A 27951-nucleotide genomic window follows, 5' to 3' on the forward strand; every position below is an offset into this window, starting at 1 on the left:
AATATCACCACATTAAAAAACAAAACAAACAGAGTAGGTGGCAGGTGTAAGAACACATCCCTGTTGGAAACCTCAGTATAAGCCAAGTCCATCGTAGTGAATTCTCTCACATGCATGCATGCACGTACGCACACACACAAATTTATTATACATTTGTGCCATTGACAGTCTACCTCGTCCTCACATAATATTTATTATTTACATAAAGCATACACAAATAAAGTGAAACATAGTTTATGTGCTGTAAAACAATAAATTTTAAAGTTGCTATTTTCTACGAACAGGTCAACCAAATCATAAAAGCTTGTTTAGATACAGGACAACTTCAGTGATAATACCTAAAAAAGGAAAAATATTAATATTAACAGTTATCAGGTATGTCTTTACACTAACCAACTTCAAGATAGCATTTGTTTGACTTCATCTGACTCCGCACATTCTACATAACTCTTTCCGTCAGGAGATTTCCCATTTTTGTTAGCTCCCTAATAAACAAATCGTACATTATAGCTTTCTTGTGACATTAAAACAACAGGTAAAAGGACCAAGACTGAAGTTTAGGGATTAAATGTCCACTAGTATATATGCAGGTATAGGCAACCTCTCTTGTTTCACTACTTTTAGCTATTCCCTTGTTTCACTACTCCTTCTTCTTCAATCCCTAATTCAACTTTAAAATTCCAAATTTTTCTTTGTTTACCTTTTTATAACATAACTATGACTAATGAACCCGCACATACCACATCAAAAGTAAGAATGATGCCAGACATGCCTTTAAATTAATTTTGTATCTGAACGTGCACCCCAACTATCTGAAAAGCAAAGTGACATTACATTTCATTTTCAGCCTATATACCCATTACACGGCGTTACAAATGAAGAACAATACGAGAAGGACTTCTGCAATCAATCCAGCCATAATGGAAAACTCGGATGATTCCTGTTACAAATGTAGAGGAGCCATCACATTGCACTATCATGAAGTGACACCTTGAGCTGTCAACAAAGATAAATGGGACACAAAGTAGGGCATAGGTAAGTCCATGGAGCATGCATTGTATGTACTGCGGTATTGCCTACAGGTGGGCAGGCAGTCAGTCAGTCAGTCAGCAGAAAATTCTGCTAAATATATATATATTTTAAATTCTGTAGCAATTTTTCGGCAGCATTTTGGCTGTTCTGTAGGGCTTGCTTATACCTCACCTCATCAATACCAAGCCATAAAAATATTGTGAACTTGGCTTTGGGATGTATTTTTGGCCAGAAAAGCCCAAATCTTCATCATAATTCCCTAATATGCAGTACTACTGTAGTGCATGATACGTGATATATATTTAATTCTATAGAGTGAAGATTCAGATGGATCACAAGATAACTGAACTGGCTACACAAAAGTTTGTTATTTAATTTCTGGACAGACAGAAACTGGGAAACTTAAGTTAAAAAATCACCTCACACACAAACATACAGTGTGCTTTATTTAGAATAGTGCTACATTGTCACAAACGTTCTAAGTTGGTATCTAAAAGAAATGCTCATTAGGCGGTTTGAGAGTATAACAGGAGGGTGGTTATGTATCATTACTCTGAATTCAAACTGTTTCCGCACAGACTACATAACTGGGACAAAACTGTAGTCACATGGTCACTATAGATACGTACATTTCACTATACACACACACATACATACATCACACATTATAGATACATACCTTGTCCAGTAACAACTTCACACAACTTTCATGATCTTCCCAAATGGCAGCCAACAGTGGAGTAATCCCATGTTTGTCCGCTAACTACACACACATTAACACACCAACATAACTAATATATAACGCAGACAACAGACATAGTGAGTAATAGTTACAAGATGATCCAAATATATTCTATAATAAAACCTGTCCAAAGTGTCTAGTCTGTGAACCAAAACCATAAATTTAACTACTGCAGCAGGAAAATTCACTACCTTGATGCCAAAAAAATTGGCTAGCCAATTACTACCAGTACAAACTATTTAAGACTTTCCCTCCCAAATTTTAGGAAATCTGTTACTCCTTCCCAATAGGAGTGCAGATAGAAGTGCACAAGTATGACACAATGCTGAGCAAGGTAAACTGGGTAAAATACTGAGTAGCCCATAATTACCTCAAGTCATAATGCTATTCATTGAGAGACAGGTGACCTTAGTTCTGCCAACATTCATTCATACAGTGTTACATGTAGAATACAGAGGAAGCATTTTAACTAGAGGTGTACCGATATAAGAAAACTAAACCAATCCGATACCGATGCGATATGAGATTAATGATTTTGAAACCGAACAATACTGATCCGATATACCGATATAACTAAGTGTAGCTATTTATATTTGAGGAACCACATATGCCATGTTCAACTTCATTTTAACTACTGAAGACAGTCTTAAGATTATTGGCTATGCTTGGTTACCCATGGTGGTGTGGCCTCTATTGACAGCTCAGACTATAAAGCACCCACAAATATTTTAAGACATGCCCCCGCCAAGATTAGTCGGGATTATTCCGCATTTTAATTGATTGCAGAGAAAGCTGGTTGTTTTATGCTGTGCTCTTGGTTCATCTTATTACTATGAGTGTTTGTTGTACGATTGGTAAGCTTTGAAACAAACCGGTGATTATGCACGCACTTATATGGCTTCACACATCGTACTGCTTTTAGGCAAGGAAGATAACTACTGTTTCCCACCCTTGTTAGCTAAATATTAGGGTTTATAAAGTGGCTTGATCATTGGACAGTGCCCTCAAGATAGTTCAGTTGTATATCGGTGTATCGTATCGGTTTTTAGCAGCGATATCAGCTCCCACCGATATAGTAGAAATTTCTATATCGGCCACCGATATGATATGTATCGGTATATCGGTACACCTCTAATTTTAACAGTGTATCGCTAAAAGCTCTTGTTGGTTTCTGTTGTTATAAACTAAACAACTCTCAAGTGCTTCACATAAAACAAAGCACTTATTTTCTGTTGTTATGCACTCAATAGTAGTCCATCTAAAGGTGACCCAATGTCATGTATGGCTTGGTCATCAGCCATATATGACTGGCCATTGTATCCTACACATTCCAGGCACACGATGTATCACATACATGTACACTACATGGTTTCCATACATTGTACATACTGTACCACAGCTATTATTTATTTATTCAATCTTGCAAAGGTTTTCAGGGGTTAAAGTTGGTACTGAATGTTTGTGAATAGTTAGTTACATGGCTTAGCATTGACGTACACAAGAAAACAAGTTGATCTTATACAACTTCTAAAATCCAGTTAAGCCAAAGTCATTAGTGCCACTTAGGTGGCAATATACATGTTTTTTCTTTGCCCTTCTGTAGCACTTAAGCTTTTGAAACTGGATGATTGAAATTTGTAGGCGATGTAACACACAATATTACTGTGGTAGCGTTGAAAGTGCCATCTTGATCAACGGTAAAATAAACTTTGGTTATAAAACTGTGTAACACATGTGTAATTATCAACTCAGTATGTCATAACAAATGACATACAGTGTACAAGGTTACATCATGAGCTACTGTTGTAATATACAAGCAAACATTCATGGCTGTGAGTTATTTACCACTGTTATGAATATCTGCCACCACAAAGCAAGGTTATAACCACTGCTTTATTTTAAATAGGCCATACCAAGAGTATATAGTGGGGGAGGGAGAGTGTCAAAACTGCACTATACACTGTGAAAAATGAACCTGTAAAGTCCTGTGGAATTGTTCAAATGACTCGGTGATTTGTAACTAATTATAAGTGCAGTGGGTGCACTTTGTGCATGCGTGCGTACACACAAAGAAACTGAAACAACCGCATACTCAAGAAAAGTATGGCACATTGTGCAGAGAGGAACTTGGTACAAAGACAAAGACACAGGCAGCTAACCTGGAAAGCATACATCACCAGGAACATTGATGCTGCCTTGGATGGATACAGTTCCAGTTCCGGCACTTATTTATGATGCGGCAAAAATAAAGTATTTCACTGTTGAGATGGGCTTCTTCTTTGTCCACACAAAGACGAACAGGGAAAACACTATACCATGATTAATTTTCCAGTTCACGGTGAACAGACTAACCCATCTTCGTAGCTTGCTTCGGTCGTGAGTTATGATCAATTAGATAAACACCTGTAATGTATTTGCCATATTGTTGCTAAATTGAGTTTATTCTTGCTCCAACTGTCTTGCACTATAACTCCCAAGACTGTTCATCATAAAAGGCTGAAACTTTGGCTGTTCACTCCTGTGTTACTATAGAGCTTTTTCATTGCATGATCTAAATTATGTAACCTCAAGTTTTGTCTACTCATCTGCCATTTTGGTGCACATGTAGCAGAAGCATGTGTGATAAGACGTTGCACTTCTCTTACGCTGAGAAATTAGAAAAGGAAGCTAAGGCTTGATATAAGGAGAAAATAGCGTTGATACAAGGATTCAATCTGTTTGTGGAAAATGTCACTGAAGGCGAGCAGTGTGGGTGGATCAAGGAAGTGAAGACAAGATAAATTGCAGACTAATATCTTTTTTTATGGTCAGGTAAGCTTACATAGTTTACATTGTATGCCACTGATTACCTGCACCTGTTATTTACAGGTTTGTCATTCACAGAGATTCAATGAAACACCATTTAAGTGCTGGATCATCATGGAATTAAATGGAGAAATCTGCTGTGCCCATTGTAATTGTATGGCTGGTTGGACGAAACATGCACACACTTAGCTTTAATATTATTTTATTTGGACCTGTACCGGACTTTATGGGGCTAACACAATATGTACCCAAATAACCTGCCAGTGGATCATTCCCACATATCTCAAGGAGGTTGAGTACCTTCCAGCTAAAGATATTGGTTTTACTTCAGCCCATGTAAAGAAGAGGAAGATGGATGGTCAGATTAAGGAAGTTGCTGATTCAAATACACCCCCCAGAGAATGAAATGGAAGCTAGTAGTTAAATGCAAAGGTCTGTTAGTAGTGAAATGCAAAGATCCGTGAGGTTGGAACCCAGTCAACAGAATCTGAACTCTTGCTGCTATTCAACAAGTGATGGAGACACTAAGCCTGGTGTGTTACCTGTGGTTTCAATTTTGTGACAATTTTGTGCTGAAATCTTTTAGTTAGGATTTTCTGCCACCTCTAGTATCATTAAAGGAGACAAAGTTTGTATAAATGGAGTACCATAAATTATTGGAAGCATGTAATCAGTTTCGGTTAATGTTACCCAGAAGATGGCTGACTCAGTAGAAGAAGCTACTAGAGACCAAAGTAAATCAAGGTTGTGGTTCAAGTAGAGAGCTGGATGAATTACAGCCTCTAGAATGAAGCATTTTGTCATACAGATTCTGGACAGCCAGCTCAGTTGCTTTGTAAGAGCATTTACTATCGTGAAGTGTTCAGCTTTACCAGTAAGGCAACAAGCTGGGGCTGTAAGCATGAGCAACAAACTAGGGATGTTTGTGTTAGTGCTCTCGGAGGCCATCATGATGGCTCTCAATTACAGACAGTAGACTTGTCATTAACAATCAGTGGCCATATATTGGCGCATCTCCAGATGGTGTTGTTAAATGCAAGTGTCATGGAAAGGGGGTACTGGAAATTAAGTGTCCGTTTTGTCACAAGGAAACAAAAAATAATAATAAAGCAGTAGCCTGATAAAGAACAGCTGTGCTTAGACTGCCAGCATTCATTAATACTATCAAGTTCAGACACAGTTGTTTGTGTGCAAAGTTGAGTACACTGACTTCTGTGTGTGTGTGTGTGTGTACACCTTTTTGAGGGATGAGAGAAGCAGTTATGATGACAGTGAGATACATATTGAACGGATTTATAAGAATCCCACATTCAGAGCTGAGTGTGTTAAAAAGCACAACACTTTCACAATTTGCTTGCTGCCAGAACTAATGGGTAATTTGTATATGAGGCCAACCTTAAAAAGTACAAGTGACAACCATAACATAACTGATGTTACCAATGGTCCATCAACACATGTTGCTATCAGCGAGGCTACTAACATGGACTAACAAGCATATTGTTGTTGTGGCCCTGAGGAACGAACCATGATAGAATGTGACAATCCAGATTGCCCAATAGAATGGTTCCATACATCTTGGTTACACAAATGACCACTGTTCTTAAAGAAAAGGCTAAGTGGTATATACTTCCTAGGATGTTACCATGCTTTCTAAGAAAGAAAAAGAACAAGTAATTTGTTATAGCGTAACTAAGAATAAATAATTCAACGGACTTTTCAAGTATAAACTGTCTTACCAAATATTATGGATTATTCCAATGTATAAAAGTCATGTTCATTAAAGTAATTATTTAAATTGTTGAAATAATATGCCAAGGGATGATCACAAGATAAATTTTGCTAGCCTCTTCTACCTCAAGAGTAGAAAGTTGTGATTTTCCTCTGGTATATGTATGCATTGCTCCAACAGATTCTGAAACATCAAAGCCATGATCTGCAGGTAGCACACATCTCCAGGCAGTAGTAGCTTTCTTAAAATTCCACAGTGTTCAGTAAGATACTTATCACTGACACAACCTCCCTATGCTTCTGAATCTTTGAGGTAAAATTAAAATCAAAATTTTGACTGTGTTCTTGTGCATATAGTTTGACCTTGTTGACAATCTTGCATGAAGGTTATGTACTACGACGTTCAATAAATACTTCAAAGCAGTATATGATAACTGCTACCTTCCTTACCAAAAGATTGCTGAAAACATGCTGGTATTGTCTTCTGCAGGCAGTCAAGATCTGGCAAAATGATCAAGTCTTTCAACCTGACGTCCATCTGAACTAACCGCTTCAGAAGTAGTTGTGAAACAGTAGTTGACGATAAATGCCAGTAACTGCACTGGACAGTTAAATCTCAGCTTCATTAATGTGCTAGTTCCCTCCACTGGCAATGTGGTTACAACACGTTCAAATATCACTTTCAAAATCTTCGTGTTAGGCAAACCAGTGAAATTAAGAACCTTTTCATCGCTGTCAAGTGTTTCTTCATTACCAAAGGGTTGTGATTTTGCTTAACCTACAACAATAAGCCTGGAATGGCATGCAGCTAATTCTTCACATTCTCCTCTAGCGATTCTCAAAATTTCACTATACATTTCTTCCTTTATTATATATATAACTGTCCATGGACTCATTGATAAACTTTTCTAAAATCACAGCTAATTTAATTAATTTCTTCTTATATTTCTATGACTTCATTGCAAGCAACAATTTTCTGTTTAATTTGGCTACTTTCAGAAAAACACTTTCTTTATTCTTTGCTCCTCAATTCTTCTCTGAGCTCTGTCATCATAGTATCGTTCAGAACTACTAGGATGTTGACAAGAACGTTTGTTGTGTCCAAGATTGGAAGCCAGTTCACGTTTGTGTCATCAAACAAATCAGATGGCGCAACTGAAATAAAAAAATGCCTGAGCAATCTCTGTACTTATCTAAAGCGTTTAGGTCCAGATTTTCTCGAGAAATTGCAGCTACAAATCCATCACTTCTTTGTTAGAAAGTTCCAATACGCGTTGATTCCTATTCTCCCTTATCGCTGAAATTCTGTAATATGACACATCCTTATCTCAAGCTCGGTCTGAATGTTTCGAGCAACCGACAAATGCACATATTACCCTTTTCACTAGACATGTGCACCAAAATGGCGGAAACTTGAGATTACATAATTTAGGTCACACAATGAAAAAGCTCTATAGCAACATCTAAGCAATAAAATGGAATTCAAGGAATGTGTGAAAACAACAGTTTCTTTTGCTCAGCAGGTCACAAATACCATAAGCATACAAAATTTTGCAGATTCCGTGGTGTGTACCTAATCTACAAAGTTAATCACAAAAACTTTTTAAAATGCATGTAGCAGCTAGAGCAGACCTGAGAGTACTGGTCATCAACACACCTTCCTTATCCTATTAACACACACATTACTTTTATGTAATGTGCAACTTGATGATGGCACTTGTTCACCAAGTGATGGTCTTTTTCAAGTAACCTACTTCCTCACCCGTTTCTACCTCTGATCCCACTAGGCAAGACTCCTCTGTGGCAAGTCAACCACGCAAAATGGTTTGTTTATTGGGAATCTTAGAAGTAAGTCTTGAAGCAAGAACATTAAATTATCACTGGAAAAAAAAAAGCAGCGATAGGAAAGTACACCAACAAGAATAAGTAGCCAAAGCTGCAAGGATTAAACATGAAGACAGCAGTGTGGGGGGAAGCATACTTAAAAAGGATCATATACAGGCAAAAGCAGCCAAGAAAAGTAACCAAGCTTCCCAACAAAAAACGCAAATGACCAGTACTTATAGGGGAGAAGTTTGCAAGAGAAGCTAGTTGGTATGAGATGCAGAGGTACACCTATGGTACTGTTATATGTGTTGGGCTGAAAGAAGCACAAACCAAGTGGTGATCACAGCAACAAGCTGAACAAGGAGTGGGCAAGGAGTGTCTTGTGTTGTATGAAGTTTACAAAAAGGAGGGCTTGTAGTAAAACCTACAGAAGCAGTTTTTTTTGTGAAAGAAAAGCACTAAAAGTTAAAGATGATCACTGTGTACTAACACTGCTTAATATCATCAAGGGCAGTGTACCTCACAAGCTCTTAAGAAAATAACACTCCTCCTGTAACTATCCCTAGCAACTGCACAGACCATCTTTCAGTCACTGGATCTGACTGTTAACAAACCCACTAAGAAAGCCAGGTCTCAGGTTTGGCATGGAGATGATATATACAAACAGAGAGTGAATGAGGATGCAGACATGTGAATGGGTCCTATGCAGTCCCTAACTACCCAGTGGATGATTGTTACTAGACTTCACAACCTGATCAATAGAGAATTTCAAAACAAGAATGACCTGCTAACATTTGACATTTATAACGTAGTACCAGTATATAGGACTTGATTTTACCATATATTATGTGACTGATTTAAATAAATATGCTATAATTATCATGTTACAAATGTTTACATGTAGTTCATAGCAAATTAGCAATATGGAAAAATTGGCATGTACTTTAGCTCAAAGCAAACCTTTAAATGTGATCTTAATCTGTCTTGCTGAAACTCATAATATATCCTGGCCAAAAAGCAAGATTAGTGGGTAAAACTACAGCAAAGAGTCCATAATCAACTATCCCTATTTTCTTCTGTACATTTGGAAAATGTATGGTGGCGTTAAGCAACCCAAGCACGTTTTCGAATTTACGTTTGGATGCTTCTGAATACAGTATACCATAAACATTAACAGCTCCAGCTTAACATCCATTACTACTTGCAGTGATCCAGTGACACTAACAGCAATGCCATATTTGGATATAGTTGCTAACCCAGAATCCTGAGTGTTATGCATTCCTTGGTATGTTGGAAACTGGTACAGCAGCAACTTCTGGGAAGCATTTATATGCACATCAGTTAGTTCTTTCTGTTAGCAACAGAGCTCTGTCACTATAGAGCTCACCCATTCACCTGCTTCCAGCTCAGTGGTAGCCTCCTCACTCTCTTACACATCACAAAGTTTAGGGAGCTTACTTTTTGCGAGATCGACTACTTTGTTACTTCTGCCTTAATTGGTTCCTTAGTTTCTTCTCGGTCATCGCTAGATGGCTTTACTTTGGTATACTATTTTGGTCCCATATCTTGCCACAAATGTATATATGTTCCTCAACTTCTCTAGTTTCTTTGAATCAACATACTTTTTGCAAGACTGCACTCAAGACAAGTGATGCAACTATGTGGCTGTAGGTATTAATTCAAATTATTTCAATAGCATACATCTCGTCTCCTTGTCATACCACATAATTATGCAATGCTCACATGCACAGGCCAACACTTGCTATCTCTTGCTCAGTGTTGGCTCCTCACATTGGCACACATTTATTATGCAAGAAAAACTAGCACTGCTTTTACTCTTACCAAGAAAGGTTTATAAATGATTATAAGAATACATCACTATTCCTATTCTATACTTAAATACTCTAATAGAACAATCAATCCACAATTCAGAGCAACAATTCAAGAGGCTACTATCGTCCTCTTCTGTATACGTAATGGAATGGTTCATGTTATTGACAATGGTCTCTGTATGGTACTTTCTAAACTTTGAGTATCCACTAATAAAAAGAACTGTTTACCATTTAAAGTGTATGCTCTATTAGAGTAATTGAATGATGATATGAGATGCATATTACAGTAAAAGCCTTCTGCAGCTGGTTTATGGTACACGCTGAACTCAAAAAAGCAAATACATACAGATATACAGTAATAGGAGTCATTAAATTAAAGTACACAGTAGCTCTACAGTTATAAAGAAGCAATAAAACACTGTTCAAATAGTGCGTGTTCCATAACAGTAATGAATGTGTATCAGCTTCATTTATCCATCTACCTGAACACCTTTTTTTAAACTCCAGCAACAGATAATCTCCACTGTACTTACAATACCATATTTCACCGGTTAATAGCCGTGGCTACTATTAACATATAGAAAGGAAAACCATATGACTACTATGTGAAGGTGGCTACTATGGACTTGTGGCAGCAGGCCAGCACTCCATGGCATTTATATGGATTCACAAGTGAATGAATTTGTTTAATCATCTTTGAATAATATCTCCTGGCTTAAAACAACTGCTTTGCCTGGTTTCTATTTCAAACGTGTCTTATCAACACTTGCATTAGTATATTCAGATACAGCCATGGCTCTTATCCGAGGGAGGCTCTTAAGACTATAACTCTAGGCTGTGGAGCGGCTACTATCCAGGGACAGCTATTATATGAGCCACGACTATTAACCAGTCGAATACGGAAATCTGAACTGCAGCATAGTGGAATGAAACCCATAATAGATATGGAATGGGGAGGATGTAATTTGTAATCCTCCTAGCAGTGCAAACACATACAAGTATACATGTACAAATAGTGTCAGCGCACTCATTATCAACCAAGAAACACTGGGATCCCTCTATACACTACAAACCCTCCTAGGGTGACCCGCAGGATGCTGTACTAGGGGTGATGCAATACATCGAATATGTACCGTATGATAACTATTAGATTTTCCTGAAAATTGGGGTGCTGATGTTATCTCTCTCCGATTATTGTGATTGTATCTTTTGTACAGTTGTGATGGTATAATGAAATGAAGAATTTTGCTCTACTGTCAATTTATTACTCACACGATAATAATGCTACACCCATTCAAGTATAAACTCAATGGTGTACTACCCTGGCCATTGTAGCACACACATTGTTGCTTCACTGAATATACGTGGTGTATGACAATAGTGATAGTCACGTTGGTGTATTCTATGATTATACCATCTCAAAGTCCTACAGCGGCTATACAAAGTCTCACAGATGAAAACTGTGGAATTTAGCCGTAATAGAACACACATGTTGCTATGCAAGCAATGGACCGGTGGTAATTGTTTTTCAAGTTAACACCAGATACGCATTTAGCAATGAGAAAAAAAGTTTCTTCTTCATGGAAGCAATAGCAAATAGATATCAAACATGAGCCTTTGCTTTACCAGATCAATTGTCTTGATTGTTGCTGCCTCACAATGTATGATACACCTATGTGTGACTTAAGCTGGGAAGTCTCATGACTAACCACCTACATTTATAAACACAACACATATAATTTATCTATTACCTACAAAGTTTCCCTGCAACACCAGTACATCACACCCTTGAAGCATATAATTTTCAGTTACAAGTCATCCCCTATGATTTCTTTAAAGACTTCTATGTAGGAAGATCAAAGACCAAAACGTCGTACATCAACCATATTTAGTATGGATTGAAAACCAAAAAAGTTTGAAACATACGTATCAAGAGAAGTTCTATTAAATCTATAGCAACAAAAATCTATGACAGGAATCCCAGGACTAGTGAGTTTTCATGGTGGGGTAATATGTCTAGACTTTCAGCCAATAGCCTGGATTGGCAAAAGAGATATCAGTTCCCCAAGCACTTTGAAAAGTGGAATGCATTCAAATTCAAAAACTGATACAAGCTCTAAATCCTGTCAGATAACCTTCAGGTTATTAACCCTCAGGGCGCCGAGGGTTACTGTAGTTGTCTTGTGCGACTGTGTGAGTTTGTTTTCACCACTTTAACTGCTGCGTACTTCATTCATAGGGTAAAAACAAGGTGCCATTAAGCTTCTCTTGATGAGTTCAAAAAGTGATAGAAATAAATTTTTTTCAATCATAGTGTATTGCGATACTCCACTGATTCAGACGAGGGATCAACACAAACCAGGGATGAGATTTCAAAATCTTTAAGATTTCAAGTGAGATTTCAAGATTTCCATACTGAAGATCTAAATTATCATCCATAGATTTTACCAGTGATCTACAACACTTCAGGCCAGGCTTCTTGCGGGTCCTTCAAATTTAGACTAGAAGCTCCTTGGCTCTAAATTAATGAACCTTCACGGATCATGTGGTCGGTAACCCTATGTATAAATTATCGTGAAAATAGAGTGTGCTATAATTAGGCTAATGCCTAATGGGACTATGGTCCACGTGTTGTCCGAGGTTTTGTCACACAAAGACTAAGTTACTACACTATTCACTGCTGCTTGTTCTGTGCAAATTTAAGCCACAGCTACTGTAAGTTGTTCATTAGGTACGAATTACATTTTTATACTTGCTAATCAAGGTGATATTCATGGCCTGAAATGGGACAAAGCAGCAAAGCTGATCCACATGTTGTCACCTGGCACTACGGATCTGGAGATAGTACATCCATATGTTTACTTCAATTCCCCTGAGGGTTTGCACAAAAGGTGCTTCATTTGTACTGTATTATGTCCATTGCCCATTACACGATCTCCATTGGGTCAAGGACGCAAAAAGCCACTATTGACAGTTGTAGTGTTGTAACAGCTGCTACTTCATGTTAACAATTTGCTCATCTAGTCCCTCCAATATTGGGAATTTTGTGCACAACTAATTTTCTCTGGTTGGTATAACACGTGTCTATTTTTAATAATAATTCTACTCTGAACAGCTCCACAGTAGATGTTACAGGATTATCATTCATTAAAAAAATTTAAGGTTGGGAACTCCGTCCCTTGAAAACCACAGTACTGCACCTTAAATTAAAATTACTTGTCATGATCTCAAATCAAAGCCATGGCATGCAAGCACACACAAACACATCATTATGATATAGCAATTGTGACTAGAAGAGGATGGCTATGGGTCATCAAACAAATTTAGTGATCCCATGAACAGATGGAGCCTCAACACATCAGTGTTAACACTAAGTAGCCATGCTTTAACTGTTACTAACTTCCTTCATGGCCCCCCACCAAGATGTATTATATAGCACTTGCAGTGTGTGACATGACATTATTAGGACATAATGATGATGACAGGGCAGGAATAGCTATAGTGTACGTGTTACCTGTCTCAATACAGAGCCAGCAGGTCACTGCATATGCATGCAACAGTGTTTATCAGATGTTGGCATGATACTAGTAACATGTACCTTCCATTCCACACTGCTTTTATCAGATATCCCATATTCTACTACATCGCAATACTCTTTCTTGAAAATATAAATTTACCACAATATACATATATACGTGTGCAGACAATACAAGGGGTAAATGTCCGATTAATCCCTTTTCCATGTCCTACAGACATCTTATAATTGGAGTTCATGTAATTAAGCAAGAGTTCAAAATATGAACTCTTGATGTAAGTATACAAGATTTCCATTTCTTTACCATGCACCAATGTTAAGCCAACATCCAAGAACTGGTATCAGCCAACTCGCTTTTCTAAGTGTTAGCCCGCTGGGAATCCTGTAACTTTGTTATGCAGAGCCCTACTATGAGACGGACACAAGAAGCCACTCACAGTAACACATATCTACTAGATTATTTAATACAAGTCATGAATGGAATTCATAAACAGTCTCTAAACAGAAAACCTTATGTCGTTGTGGGTGCAAACATCCATGTAGACACACTCAATGAAATAATTTCAAGATACCAAGCACATGATCCACAATTATCTCACACTTGGGACATAACCTCCAACTGGAAAATATTACTATAGATACACACACACAGCCTCTAAGCTATCTCTGAAAAATGGATGAATAACTTGTACAATAAGAGTTAAGGATACAATAAGAGTTAAGGAACAAGAATGAGAGATGATACATGCATATATGCACATCATAAGGTGCCTCCTTTACAATTAAAGTTTGGTTATCTTTTCATTGTATACTTTGAAACTAAACCAATTGAAAATTGTACCAAATGTCTCAGACCACTTAGCAAGATCCCTTAATACACTTAGCAACAGGCAGTGGAGGTGAGAAACAGGACTGGTACATTGGTTTGATGAATGATTTTCGTTGTATAAACCAGACAGCTGGCTAGAGAGCCATGGCAATTACATAGTTCAGCATGTAGTAGCACATACATATACAACAGAACAGGCTTTATATCCTTCTTAGTGGTGTGGCTTGCCAGGCTACTTTTCCCTTCCAGAGTATTTAAAGATGTAGGCTGAATCTCCTGATGAACAGTCAACAATTGTGGTGTCACTAATGGAAGCCGATAAATATCATGCGATAGTATCACAATGTGGACAATGGAACAAATCATATGGAATATTTGTTTAGCCACCATTGCTTATCTTTTTCTATTTGTAGTCCAGTCCAATGATAGAATGCTATGTGCTTAAAAACAACTTTTTTACTAATTGCCTGTTAGCCATTGTTGCATTGTACGTATGTATAAAAAAGATTAATAGCTGGATAGAATTTGCACTGAGTATTAGATGTCTTAGTGTAGGCAAAGCAAAAAATCGTGATGAAGAACACAGTTTAAAAAAAAAGCTGTATTGATGTCCATATGAAGGTGGGCATATATGTGTATGTGTGTTGAATTCGCCTGAACACAATGCAGTGCCCAGGCAAAACAAAGTCTTGCTACACCATTGCTAAGCATTACTTGGTTATGACAATATGTACGTCTTTTCTCACAACAATGCTTCAAGGGAAAGTACACCAATTATATCCAATAGCTGTTATATAAATACACTGGATAACCAGCAGTAACACTAACTGCTACAGATTATGGTTATGTGGTATCCATTCATGGGGGAAGCCTTATAGGTAATGTCTACTGTTTCCACCACAAACCTGGACCACTGAGACAGCCAGTCAGGTGTCTAACAACCTAGTGTACACAGCTGACCATTGTCTTAGAACTGGGACTACATTTGTGGTCAAACTTGTTCAACTGTTGAGGGTGTAACCTTACAATGGTTGTGTCTAAACTTCTAGATCATGTGAACTGTAAAATCAAGTTAGCAGCCCAGACATGCAGTGGTGAGGTAGACTGAAACAATGCAAGTACACCATACACAGTACTTCATGCAAATCTTCAGTGAAAAAAATAGCCATTGGTTAAAATGTATTCCTATTACAGCATGCGTGTGCAAACCATATAGCATAGTATTTCACAATTTTATTCAATAGAGGTGACAAATGTTTATACTAGTTACAATACTATTGTACAACTCACATCCACAAGGCCACCCTTTGAGATCAAATACTCCAAAACATCTGTGTGGCCGTAGTCGGCAGCATAGTGCAGTGCGTTTCTTCCATTCAGTAGCTCCTTGTTAACATCATGTCCTTTCTGTGGCAGAGAGAAATCGTACCACTATGTAAATTACTCATTTCATACACAATACAACCAAGTAAGACACCTCTATTTAATGCCAATCACAGGCAACATCTGAGGAGGTTGGTTATACTTAAAGAATTTCAATCTACGTACCACATTTGCACTTGTGAAATGTTGCATCATGCACCAAACAATACTTCACATCAAACAGAGTTGACCATATACTATAATATGTATGTATGTACGTTTGTTTGTTTGTTTGATTGCATATATGTCAGCAATGATAAAATATATATTATTAAAGGACAATACTTTGTTTGTTCAACTTACGTAAATAATAACAAGAGAAAATAATATAAGAGTTATAAAAATCAGTACAACAATCAGTACAGTACAAAATACTCCCTTATTAGGCTACATTGCACACAAACAATACACAGAAATTTTCTAAATATTTCAAAAGTTAGATACACTCTTTCACAACATTGTGCGCAGGCACACATACAGGCACACACACATATGCACATGCATGCAAGCAAACATGCACGCAAAGCCTCTGACAAAACGCACCCAGTGAATCAGTACTGGGATGCTTCTGTACCACTCAGGAACTGAGTATTGTGCAGACAAATCCTGATGTAGTGCTAGTAACCTGCAAAAGGACTGTCCAGGTCTCACACAGAGAGGCCACGGAACCCAAAGTTCCACAATTACCCCAGCAGACAAGGACAGTTGGTCTCCAATTGACATCAGATACTCATTGATGTTACAGCTGGGTGGACTGCTTCCCCCAGTTGACACCAGGCCACCAGGTCCCCATTATACAGCTGGGTAGACTGGAGAAATGTGAGTAAAGATTCTTGCTCAACAACAGCAACTTGGCATAACCAGCATTACCTTTTGATTACCACTTCGCTATGCTGCATCACAACACTCACACAGTACATCACACACGTGCATGCATGTATAGACACACAGGCACACACACACACACACACACACACACACACACACACACACACACACAGGCACACACACACACACACAGGCACACACACACATATAGGCACACACACACAGAGGCACACACACACATAGGCACACACACACACAGGCACACACACACATAGGCACACACACACACACAGGCACACACACACATAGGCACACACACACACACACACACACAAACACACTAGTACTCACCAGATTACCTACACACAATCACTTGCAAAGCCTAAAAGATAATTACTACCTACCAGAACAAATTAAGCATAAAATCATATATAACTGCTTTTACTATATATGGTAAACATGTGTGGTACCATATAATAATTCAGGAAGTGAAATGGAAACGTCACTGATCACATTTATCAACTGATTAGCCAAATCATCTAAATACAGACTGAAAACATGGAAATATCAATGGGAGTGGACAGTACTGTAGCTTATGTAATATTTCAATCTACCTAAACATTATACTTCATTTATGATGGCTGTGTCACATATAAATGTAATTGCAACAGAAGACACTCTAGTTTCCTTTAAAGTTAACAAGTTGTAAGGCAGAAGACGAAGCCATGAGAACACGCCGTAGTGGTTTCACGGCAGACAAGGTAAAATATGGAAATCACAAACTAACCCACTTCTGTACAAATATAACTGAAAGTGTTCACCAAAAAAGTGTAGAGCAATGACAAATATGAACACACCTGAGATGCTGACAAACACACCTGAGATGCTGACAAACACACCCGAGATGCTGACAAACAGAGATCTTGAAGTACACTAAGTACACAGACTATATAGCCAAAGTGGCACAGACCCAACACTCTAACCTCTAGTTCCATTGTTGAATTAACCACTGATACAAACTACATATGACAGTTACAACACAAAATCAACTTTTGGTGGTCACATTTAGTATACTGGTAGTACAGATATCTTCTTTTACCAATGTACAGTATACTAGTATATGATACACAACAATTACCCAGTTGGCATTACACAATGGGATATAAATTTGATGCATGATAATGATTAAAATATGGGATTGAAGAGAGAGTGGTAACCAACAGATACTGACGGCAAGTCACGGTATGGTTCAGATTCAATCATGTGACTCACGTAAAACACACACACAAATCACCACTGATACCACTGATACTCCAACACACAACACTATAATGTGCAGTACCCAGTCTCCTAATGAAGTTGATATAAAGTGTTCCCACCTGGTGGTAGGCAGGTAGTGAAAGGTGATACAGTAATCAGTATGGAAACTGTCCCTGTGGCTGACAGTACTGTGATCATTAGCATTAGAAAATTTTTGTGAAATCATAGCATTGACCATTTTCTATGCACCAAGGCCCGAAATATATGAGGTACAAAGTGATACCTCTTCTCAAATACATGTGCTGCAAAACATTACAAACAGACACATAGTACATAGTGAACTCTTTTGTGCTAGTGCTTTAGCCCTCTTGAAGCACTTGGAGTAGGGAATAGGATAGGATATTAATGGAAGATGTACAAAACAACAGTTACTAGGTATATTACTAGATAAATCAATCAGGTTCACAGCCCTGGAATACAGACTATACAAGTAACCATGCAAACACATTCGTGACTGGGAGACTCGGGAGACTTGTGCTGGCTGATCCTTGAGAGGTACCTGGGAGCCCTTAGAGTTTAGATTGGTATCTATTGTCTTGGTCAGAGGATTGTTTTGGGCTATATACTGTTGTTTGTGCATGTAAGTGTGATTATGGTAGAGTTCACAAGTTTGTTTGTACGAGAGCACATAAACAATACAATGTCTACTTGTATCTGCCATATTGACCGTACCACATTTCTTGAATACTACAGTCAACAGATGGCATTTAGCAGTCCTTATAGTATCATTTAAATGGCTGGGTGTGTACACAAAGAACACTCGTACATGTGAAGAACACGGCTCAGTGGTGAATCTATTATATTTTATAGGTGACAAAAAGCATCTTCTAATCAGAAGTATACCTGTCCAATAGGAGGAGTTACAATGATGCAATGACAACCACAATGGAACTATGGTAGAACTGAGGTTATCATTATATCAACCACACATGACATAGTCTTCTGGTGTATACAGAACAAGTGAGTTAAGTTATGATTGAATGCCTTAACTGTATGTGTAAGAAATATATGCTGAATCACTGCTGATGCTCCTTGACAAGGTAACAATATTAGCAGTGGTTTGATAATTCTATTTCACAATTCATGTTGCAATTACACTTATAATATTAAACCTTAGCCCTTAAACCCACTCCAGTATTACATTACTAATCCGTAAACTATATGTCATATATAACTGTATTCATGTGTGATCATGCCAACGTAAAAGTTTCCTTTTGGCATAACTTGGGGGTTAAAGGGTACAATTTAATATGTAACAGTGAGCACTTTACACTCTGGTATGTCTCATATTACAGACCACTTGACAGTAAGCTATTAATTAACCCATCACGTCACCATGGTAATGTAAATATGAGATAGATAAACACACACATTAAAGTACACTTCAATAAACAACCAGTATAAATATAGTGGGCAAGTATGTACAAGCATGTAGCATATTGGTACACAAACTGTTTTTATAAAATTAAATTTTAGAGTATGGGGAATACACACTGAGCCATATATAAACATTATAGTTTATTTGCACTCACATGACTTCCCTTAAGGAGTTAGAGATGTGTGTATCACTGGCCAGAGACATTTAAAGAAATCAGTATACATGCACGTGCTGAAAGCTTGTATACATACACACAAAGCACAAGTGTGGAACTGTGGATGCTTGTTAACCTGTCCAGTGTTCAAATAATCTACATGGTTACATATGTAACGGGCTGGGGTGCCCTGTTACAGTGCAAGGGCTGGAACGCTACACCATGCGGTTGTTTCTTATACTATTCTTATTGACATGTCTCAACAAGTACACACTATACACAACTAGCACATAGCTCTGCCATATCACTCCTTCCCTATAGAAGTTTGGATCTCCAAGCTTGACTGTTTCGTAATAACACATGCATGCATCATCATTCTTCTCAATCATTCTCTATATTCTTCACCCCAGAACATCTCCAATAGAAATCTCGCTCCAGGACTATCAGCTATAGCACTTGTCCAGTCTCTTAATCTGGAGAGCTCACTAAATGCCTTCAGTGACTGTCCTCAAAAATTATTGGTGGCAAATGTCTGGGAACTGACTCACTCCAGCAATTAACTCCTGGCTGTCATGGCAACTTCTGCTCTGTTCCTATCTCGGTGTGACCTCCAATGCAACGGTTAGGGTGTCCCATTACAACGTAAGGGCTGGAACCCTATTCTTTACTTTGACACATCCCAAATACACTGCATGCATGCGTACAAATACACACTATAACATAAAACTAGTCCACAGCTCTTTTACACATAGAAGCATCCACCATCTTAAGGTATGCATCATTAGAAAATGTCTTTACATTAGCAGCATGTGATACACAGATTACTGTATGCTGCCAATCACTACCTGTGTGAAACTGACAATAAAGAAAACTTTATTGAGACAACTAAGATTACGGCATCAATGGAGGATTGAGTATCACAAACACACACAACACACATTTTTCGTAGTTTCACGTAAGTCAAGAAATAAACATTTATACATATGTAAGGCCAGGTCACAACAATGAAGTGATTAATGGTAGGAACAGACACATGCTAGGATCAAGCCAACGTACATGGATACACTACAATGCATCGGTGAACATGCATGGCACACTGTACCAAACCATACAACTTATGAGTTGGGCACAGGTCACCACTCTATGATTTTTATAGTGTTTATTCTTCAGCATACAGTATCTTACTAAGGTAGGAGTTATTTTTATCAGAATTAGGCTGCAGTACTAATTTGAAAATAGAATAAGATCCAAGATACACAGTACTATTAACGTCATATTAGTAGCTTGATAGCTTGTTTAGTCTATTTTGATAGCCTGCTTGTTTATTACTCTGTAAAATAACTTGCACATGTTATTCACTGTGTTACGTAAGACCACATCGTAGTGTAAAATTTTATTGCATGTTACATGACAAGTCTTTTCATTGACCTCATGAACTCTTCCTAACACATAACTCATGATGTCTTTAAACTGAAACCATTATGAGAGATAATCTGACAACGCATAATTAGGTACTAAAAATTAATTTTAGCTACCACTAACTTGGTAGTATTCTGTCAGTGTTATGATCTACAAAAACTTGACAGTCACACATCAGCTTGACAGTCACACAACAGCTTGACAGTTGCTTGATCTGAGCATACAAACTGTGTGAATAAACTGCTCACTTTTAAAACCAAAAACTCAACTGTTAAAAATCATAAAACCAAGAGACCTCTAAACATAGAGGAGACTTTACAGTACCATATGTAATTCATCACAAGATTCTCCTACAGTATATGTAGTTACATCTACCAGCCAGGGGTTATCTCCGGGGGGGGGGGGGGGATACGGGCCCCCTCTGGGTTAGCTGTATTGCCCCTCTAGGTTTATAAGTACACATTTATACCTAAATTTTCAAACATTTCCTGGGGGAGCATGCCATCAGACCCCCTAGAATCTGAAACAGTTTGCTTTGCCCCCCCCCCCCAGGGAAAAATATTCTAGGTTGAGCCCTGCTAGCACACAATGAACATAAGATGCGTTTACCATGTAAATCCAAAAGGAACACTTACTAGACACCAGAGATTTAGGCACATTTTATATCAACACAAGAAGCTTCCCATTTAAGAGAATATGGAAGCAGCAAAGAAATATCCTAAGTAGGTTTTTTTCTAGAGTCCTTAATTTGGAGATTCTTAGAGGTTTCACTGGATCACTGAGATCATAAACACACAGACAAACTGTATGCATGATGACTGTATGGATACACAAACAATACGCAACTTTTGATGTTGCACATTATTGCTAACCAAAGTATATATACAAACATAAAATTAATATACACTCTCCATAAGGATCTAGAATTAGCCAAACACTACCAAACACAGTTAACTGGTTATCACAACACATTTCCGCTATAGCCAGAACTAATACAGGTTGTTATAAACAATGATGTTGTCATACTATACCCGTTGATGAGATACACTCTAGAAACCTTTAACCCCATCTGCAATTAACTTCCTCTCTATTCAAGGAAAATGGTCTTGAAATGAGTATACTCACATACAAACATATACATACACAAACACACACATAACAATGCTTCCCCAGTCCAACCTGTTACATGCAGTATGTGGGCACTCTCCAAGTATAGCTGGTTAGTGAGTGATCATGGAGGAGGAGATGCTAGTGTATATTATCCAGAAAGCACCTCTTCAACTAATCAACTCAGCTTCACAATAAATACCACCATCGCAAGTGCAATTTGGAAAAAATAGCACAAGGGTGTGGGCGAGAGACTAATACAGCACAACGCAAAGTCAAGTGCTGTATTCAGCTCAAGACCATACCACAGCGCTATTTTATCACAATACACAAGTGTGCAGTGGCGTATCTACACCCGGGCATACGCCCAGGCATCAGCTCACCTTGCCCGGGCATCAGAAAATCTTCTGGCGTGGCAGCCACGCACAAGAACCACGCATGAATACACTGTTCACGATTACAGTTCTATCCACTAGGGAACCACTGACTGTAGCGAACGCTTGTAGCGAATTCTTGCACAGAAAATAAGCGCTGCGCGTTTAATTAAAAGTCTGGCTTCTAATAATAGCGCCGTAGATTACGAGTTACTATATTTAAATCTGAAAAACGGAGATGTGCCCGTCCAAAATGAATAGTGTAGTCTCATCGAAGCGAGCATCGAAGTGATGATAGTTTGGAGTTTGCCTGTATATAGACCACGTGAAGTGGAAATACTCAAGATGACTAGCTGTTTGGCTACTCGATTCAGCAGGTAGAGGTCTAGTGCTGAATAATCTGTGCCCAGATTTATTGAGATACAACTACGACAAGGGAATAACGTGAGAGAATTGCTGACGATACTTTATAGGACCACTCAGCAGGGTGTGGTAGAGTTGGCGGGTGGTTGCAGGGAATGGATGCCCCCTACTGAGTACGTAGATGATGCCCCTACTGAGTACCGGTGTCATGAGTTTTGTGATCCGCACATGTATGAGTCAGTGCAAGAAATCTATCGGTTCAGTAGTATTGTTCATTATGAGTTGGAAGTATCCTTTTGTATGCACGTGATACTGCAGTCCCAAAATCGATACACGCATCGTAGCTAGAGACTAGTATGGAGTGATTGTAGACTGATGAGCTATTCTATATGCATACAGATAAGAGTTAATAACTGTAGCTAGCCATGCCATGCACTTGAAAACAACAATTTGATGAATGCACATATGAACCCACACAGGTTGTTCACTGGAGTAGGTGTACAGGTAAATGAGCTTGCCGGGGCATCATGTTTGGGCTAGATACGCCCCTGCAAGTGTGGCGGTGCTTTAACTGGTTTAAAGTGCCTTCTGGTCGTCTTTGTTCAGAACATTCATTTTATAGACTAAAACTGTGTCGGTTTTCACTTTTCAGCCATCAGACTGTCTATATAATACAAGACTGGTGTATAAAACAAACAGATAGCAACATTTTGGCTACTTCTGATGATTTAAACTGTTACACATGTGATCAACAGTGCTGGATTTTCCGTACGCAGTGCTATATTTTCCTTTCAGCGCTGTATGGAAATAATAGCCCTCTTATTCATTTGATCTTCGCCCATGCAACTGCTATTTATGTTTTAAGAGTTGAGCTCTGAGCTAAATAAAGAGTAAAAGATGTACATGTATGTAAATATGTGGGCATGAGTCTTTGGACGTGTATCTAAATCTGTGGGCATGAGTTTCAGGATAGATGCATCATGCTAAGAAATGCACAATACCAGTAAGCTTGTCAAAATTGTATTCTATTAGAATGTTCTACTACATTGCGCCTAATGGCAGTTGTAGCCATGAATCGGTTATCAACACAGTTCGTGACCACTACAACATGTTCCAATGTACTTAACAAGCTTTGTTTCATTCAAGAATGCTATAGCAAGAATCTTTGTTCACAAAATGCAAACAAGTGGCCTGCTTAAAATAATCGCAGAATAAGAGATGGAACCATGCAGACAAGTATCGATACATTACCCCAACAAAAATACAACATATTGCAATACTGCAAAGCGGTGCATATATGCCAGATATTCTTAAGGACCAACATCTCTATTCTAACTCTGTGGTATTACTAGCTATTAAAAAAAATTAAAATTTTAAAAGGAAGTAGGATAATATACATGCTACAAAAGTAAGGAAACAAGCTCAAAAATGTTACAACTGAAATGAGAAACGATCCAGCAATAAAAAGTAGGGAAACAAGATTAGACGGCTACTTGCTAAAATGAGGCACACTTTAATGCCTACTCATCTTGAAAAGAGACCATTAAGTTAGCCAAAAGTAGGGATTAAAGTGTGTCTCATTTTAGCAAGTAGTCGTCTAATCCCTATTTCCTTTTTAAAATTTGAATTTTTTAAAATATGTAGCTAGTTTGTTTACTTTTATGTCTAGCTAGCTAGCTATATTATACTCTTTGTTTTCCACATAGTATAATTATTTGAAATCTTTTACCTTCGTATGCATTACAAGTCTCTAAAAATAATTATCATTTGTCTTTTAAAGCTATTACAGCAACTGTTAACGGCTTCAGCTGCATTTCTAATGGCCTTTCGAAATGTTGATGATTTAACAGTAAAACATCGTTGGAGAGTCCACCATTAAGAGTGGAACCCTCGCTTTTAGAAGTCCGTATCCCAAGGTGGACCTGCCTCTCAATGGCATTATTAGCTAGCTACCTCGCAAAAAAAGCTAAACTGGTAAGACTATACAATGACTACCCAGCATTAATAAATGCTAGAGACAACTCCTTGGGTACTACACCCGTTCACCCTCGTCTTACGCACACGTACTCACACTTCGTTAAAATCACATGTTTGGGTTGTAGTGTGCACCACAACTATTAAGCTCTGCAATTATTAATTATCCTTCGAGAAGAACAAAGAAGCGAATAAATGATGAAAGCAAACAGCATGGTGCAGCGGACAGAACGTAATGGGAATAACAGATTCGTGAATCCAACGTCTTTACCTTGGCTGTCTAAATTTCTGGAGCCGTACACTGGGTCTTACAGCAGACAGATGAAATCTAGGTGAAATTCGAAATATTTAAAACTCACTGTACAGTGAAACATTTGACTTTTCGCTTCACTCAACCAAAGTACAGCATCATCACAGCAGTACTAATGTATTCCAGGTGGCTTTTTTCGGATAAAACTTATTACAAGGCTGTTTTTTAAAGTGCAAAAAATTACGAAGCCATATGATTTCTTACCAATCCTAAGTACTATCGTACTTAATGATACTAACTCAATAATTACTGGCATCTAGAATACAATATTTTTACCAAACACAGCTACGTATGTAATACTCGATACACCCAATATTTTGTGATACATATACATGATGTACCAATATATTAATCGATACGTGCCTCTTGCACATGGTGGTACGGATTGATATATCATTCCATCTCTGATTAGAATCTCTGATTAGAATGTTTGATAGCACATGGAGTACCCTCACCCATAAATAACAAACTTTTCTATAAGAAACTATAGTACATACAAGCAAGGATCTACACACCAAATATGGAAAGAAATTTCTAAACTTTTTAATAGCCTACAAAAAGATGCACTCAATACTAGTGGCCAAACTTTCACTATGCCCACACAATAACTATCCTATACCATAATATCACAAAAACAAATCAAAGAATAACCATTATAATAAATGATTATTCATCATGCACCACAAAACATGTTATTGGACCATGTCTTTGTGATTTCTCATGTGTATAAACCATTGATCAGTCATAATGCCAAATGCTGACACAGCTGAGTAGTTATACACAAGAAAAGCAACATTAGCAAATAATGGGTCAATGGAAATGAGTTTATTTGTACAACAACTCACAGTGTGGTACACTACTCACGGTGTGGTACACTACTCACGGTGTGGTACACTACTCACGGTGTGGTACACTACTCACGGTGTGGTACACTACTAACGGTGTGGTACACTACTCACGGTGTGGTACACTACTCACGGTGTGGTACACTAATCACGTTGTGGTACACTACTCACGGTGTGGTACACTACTCACAGTGTGGTACACGGAAACATAGGCATTACATATTTCAACAACAGATTTACAGTATTTGTGCATAACTCAACATGACAGTAATTTTTTTAAAATTCTTCATTCTTACAGAAAACTTTACATTCCTATAAGGTCATAAAGATCGAGTTATATAGTAAGTATATAAAATTACGGGCACTTAAAATGATTATAAATTATGAATGCAATGATATTGGGAATTAAGATGTGTACCGTCAAACCAGGGAGGGGCTCATCGAGTCCAGTAGACTGATCGTGCTCTCCGTGAATAAGCAAATCCATTCCATTGCTGGATAAGTATTCCCCGTATCACAGACATGACGTAAGCGAACACATTTCCACCAGTCTTCTCTAATGGAACAAAGATCTTCGAGTTCCTCTGGCTCTTGAGTAGGCAAATAAGATGGTATCCAAGTTTTCGCTATTAGAGTCTGTCTTTACCAAGAACAAAGCATTTACATATTAAAATCAGCATGTATTTTACCCACTATAATCAATACATTGAACCGTAAACTTTAGGCTAGTCCTATTATATCAGGGCTTTTACAGATTCAGCCACAATCATGGTTTAATTGCAACTTTAAAAAATAAAAAAATAAATTCTGTGCATATTCTGAGTCAAAATACCTTCAGCACCTTATTTTTAAATCTCCCAGTAGTCTTTCAATATGCTTAATATACTCTACCTAAGGCACACATAAAACTTGATGTACACTACAAGTGCCTTCAGAGGAGGGTGGTCACGCTTTAAGCGCTGCTAAAACGTATTGTACAAATGGTTCGTTTATAACGTGCTGAAGAACACTAAGCTTACAACAGGAGTTACCACGCAATGTTTATTGCTGCTTCGTATGGTAGCTATGCGAAGGACTGAGGAAATTACGCACGATATACATGACATTGTTAATATCGCCATAAACCAAAGGGTTTTTGAAAAACCAAATGTACCATCTTAAAACTTACACTAAACCCAATTCGATTATCCAGTAAACCCCATTCAACCCCACCGTTTGCTAGATTTGTACTGGGTCTATTGAGGCTCATGTGAAATACCAAGTTCAACTATGCAATTAAAGAAATAATTTTAAGTAGCGCTTAAAGCGTGACCGCCCTCCTCTGAAGTGCCTTCATACACATGAACAACCAATGTACAGGTTAGTTTTATAAAAGCATTCACGTCATACTTTACTACCTAGCACTAGTACACACCTGTAAAACCAGACGGAAACAAAATGGTTGTTAATAAGTCTTACACTTGTAGCACAAATCAACCAAGTTAACAATTACATGATATATGGAATAAACTAATAACTATTACACACACATATGGGCATCAAGTGCAATAAAGAGCTTCTTAAAATTCCACCAACATTCTTGTCAACAAATTCAACAAAGCACCCTGCACTACCCTCACTCTGGTAAAAGTGTTATAACAACAAAGCAACTGCGCCAATGCTAAGCGTGCTTTAATTTTGGTGCGCATTATTTCGAATTATTGTTAAAACTTGCTTATAAATACTGTTACGTGTTCCAAGGCAGAAGTACATTTGTATTTACTATTCATGCGTGGTTTGAGTACAGTTTAAAAGTCAAGTTTACCTCAACAATTGCCTTTACTTCATCCAGGCTGCCATTTTTCAACGCCCACACTAGTTTATCGCCCATGTTAATCTTGTGCTCTCACACAGACTGAAGTTAGCAGCTTCGCAAGCAGCAGATCGCACACTGCACAACAACGTTGTGTATGCTCACGTGGTCACAACAATTATCGTGATTTGTATTCGAATAAATTAATGCAGTTGTGCTTGCGATTTTTGATTTTGGGCTCGGATTTTCTGTAGACGAACGTGTGTTGGCAGAAATGGCGTAATCAATATCCTAAAAATACATTTTTGCAGGCTATGCAGACAACATCGTATCGT

At 38.0% G+C, this 27951-nt stretch overlaps 1 protein-coding gene across 2 annotated transcripts; it reads right to left on the reverse strand.

The window, feature by feature from the left end:
• Positions 1-170: 170 nt before the first annotated feature.
• On the reverse strand, positions 171-27820 carry LOC136262429 (myotrophin-like). Of its 2 annotated transcripts, none has more exons than XM_066056696.1 (5): positions 27629-27820; positions 15621-15737; positions 1712-1795; positions 398-485; positions 171-338 (listed from the first exon to the last, which is right to left on the reverse strand). In XM_066056696.1, exons 1-4 carry the CDS (start codon positions 27692-27694, stop codon positions 399-401), a joined length of 354 nt encoding a protein of 117 aa, XP_065912768.1. In that variant the 5' UTR covers positions 27695-27820; the 3' UTR covers positions 171-338; position 398. The 2 variants fall into 2 exon arrangements, with proteins under 2 accessions (XP_065912768.1, XP_065912767.1); XM_066056695.1 differs by having other exon boundaries at positions 394-485; positions 27629-27819.
• Positions 27821-27951: the final 131 nt, after the last annotated feature.

This window comes from Dysidea avara, chromosome 7 (genome assembly GCF_963678975.1).
Source record: "Dysidea avara chromosome 7, odDysAvar1.4, whole genome shotgun sequence".
Taxonomy (NCBI): domain Eukaryota; kingdom Metazoa; phylum Porifera; class Demospongiae; order Dictyoceratida; family Dysideidae; genus Dysidea; species Dysidea avara.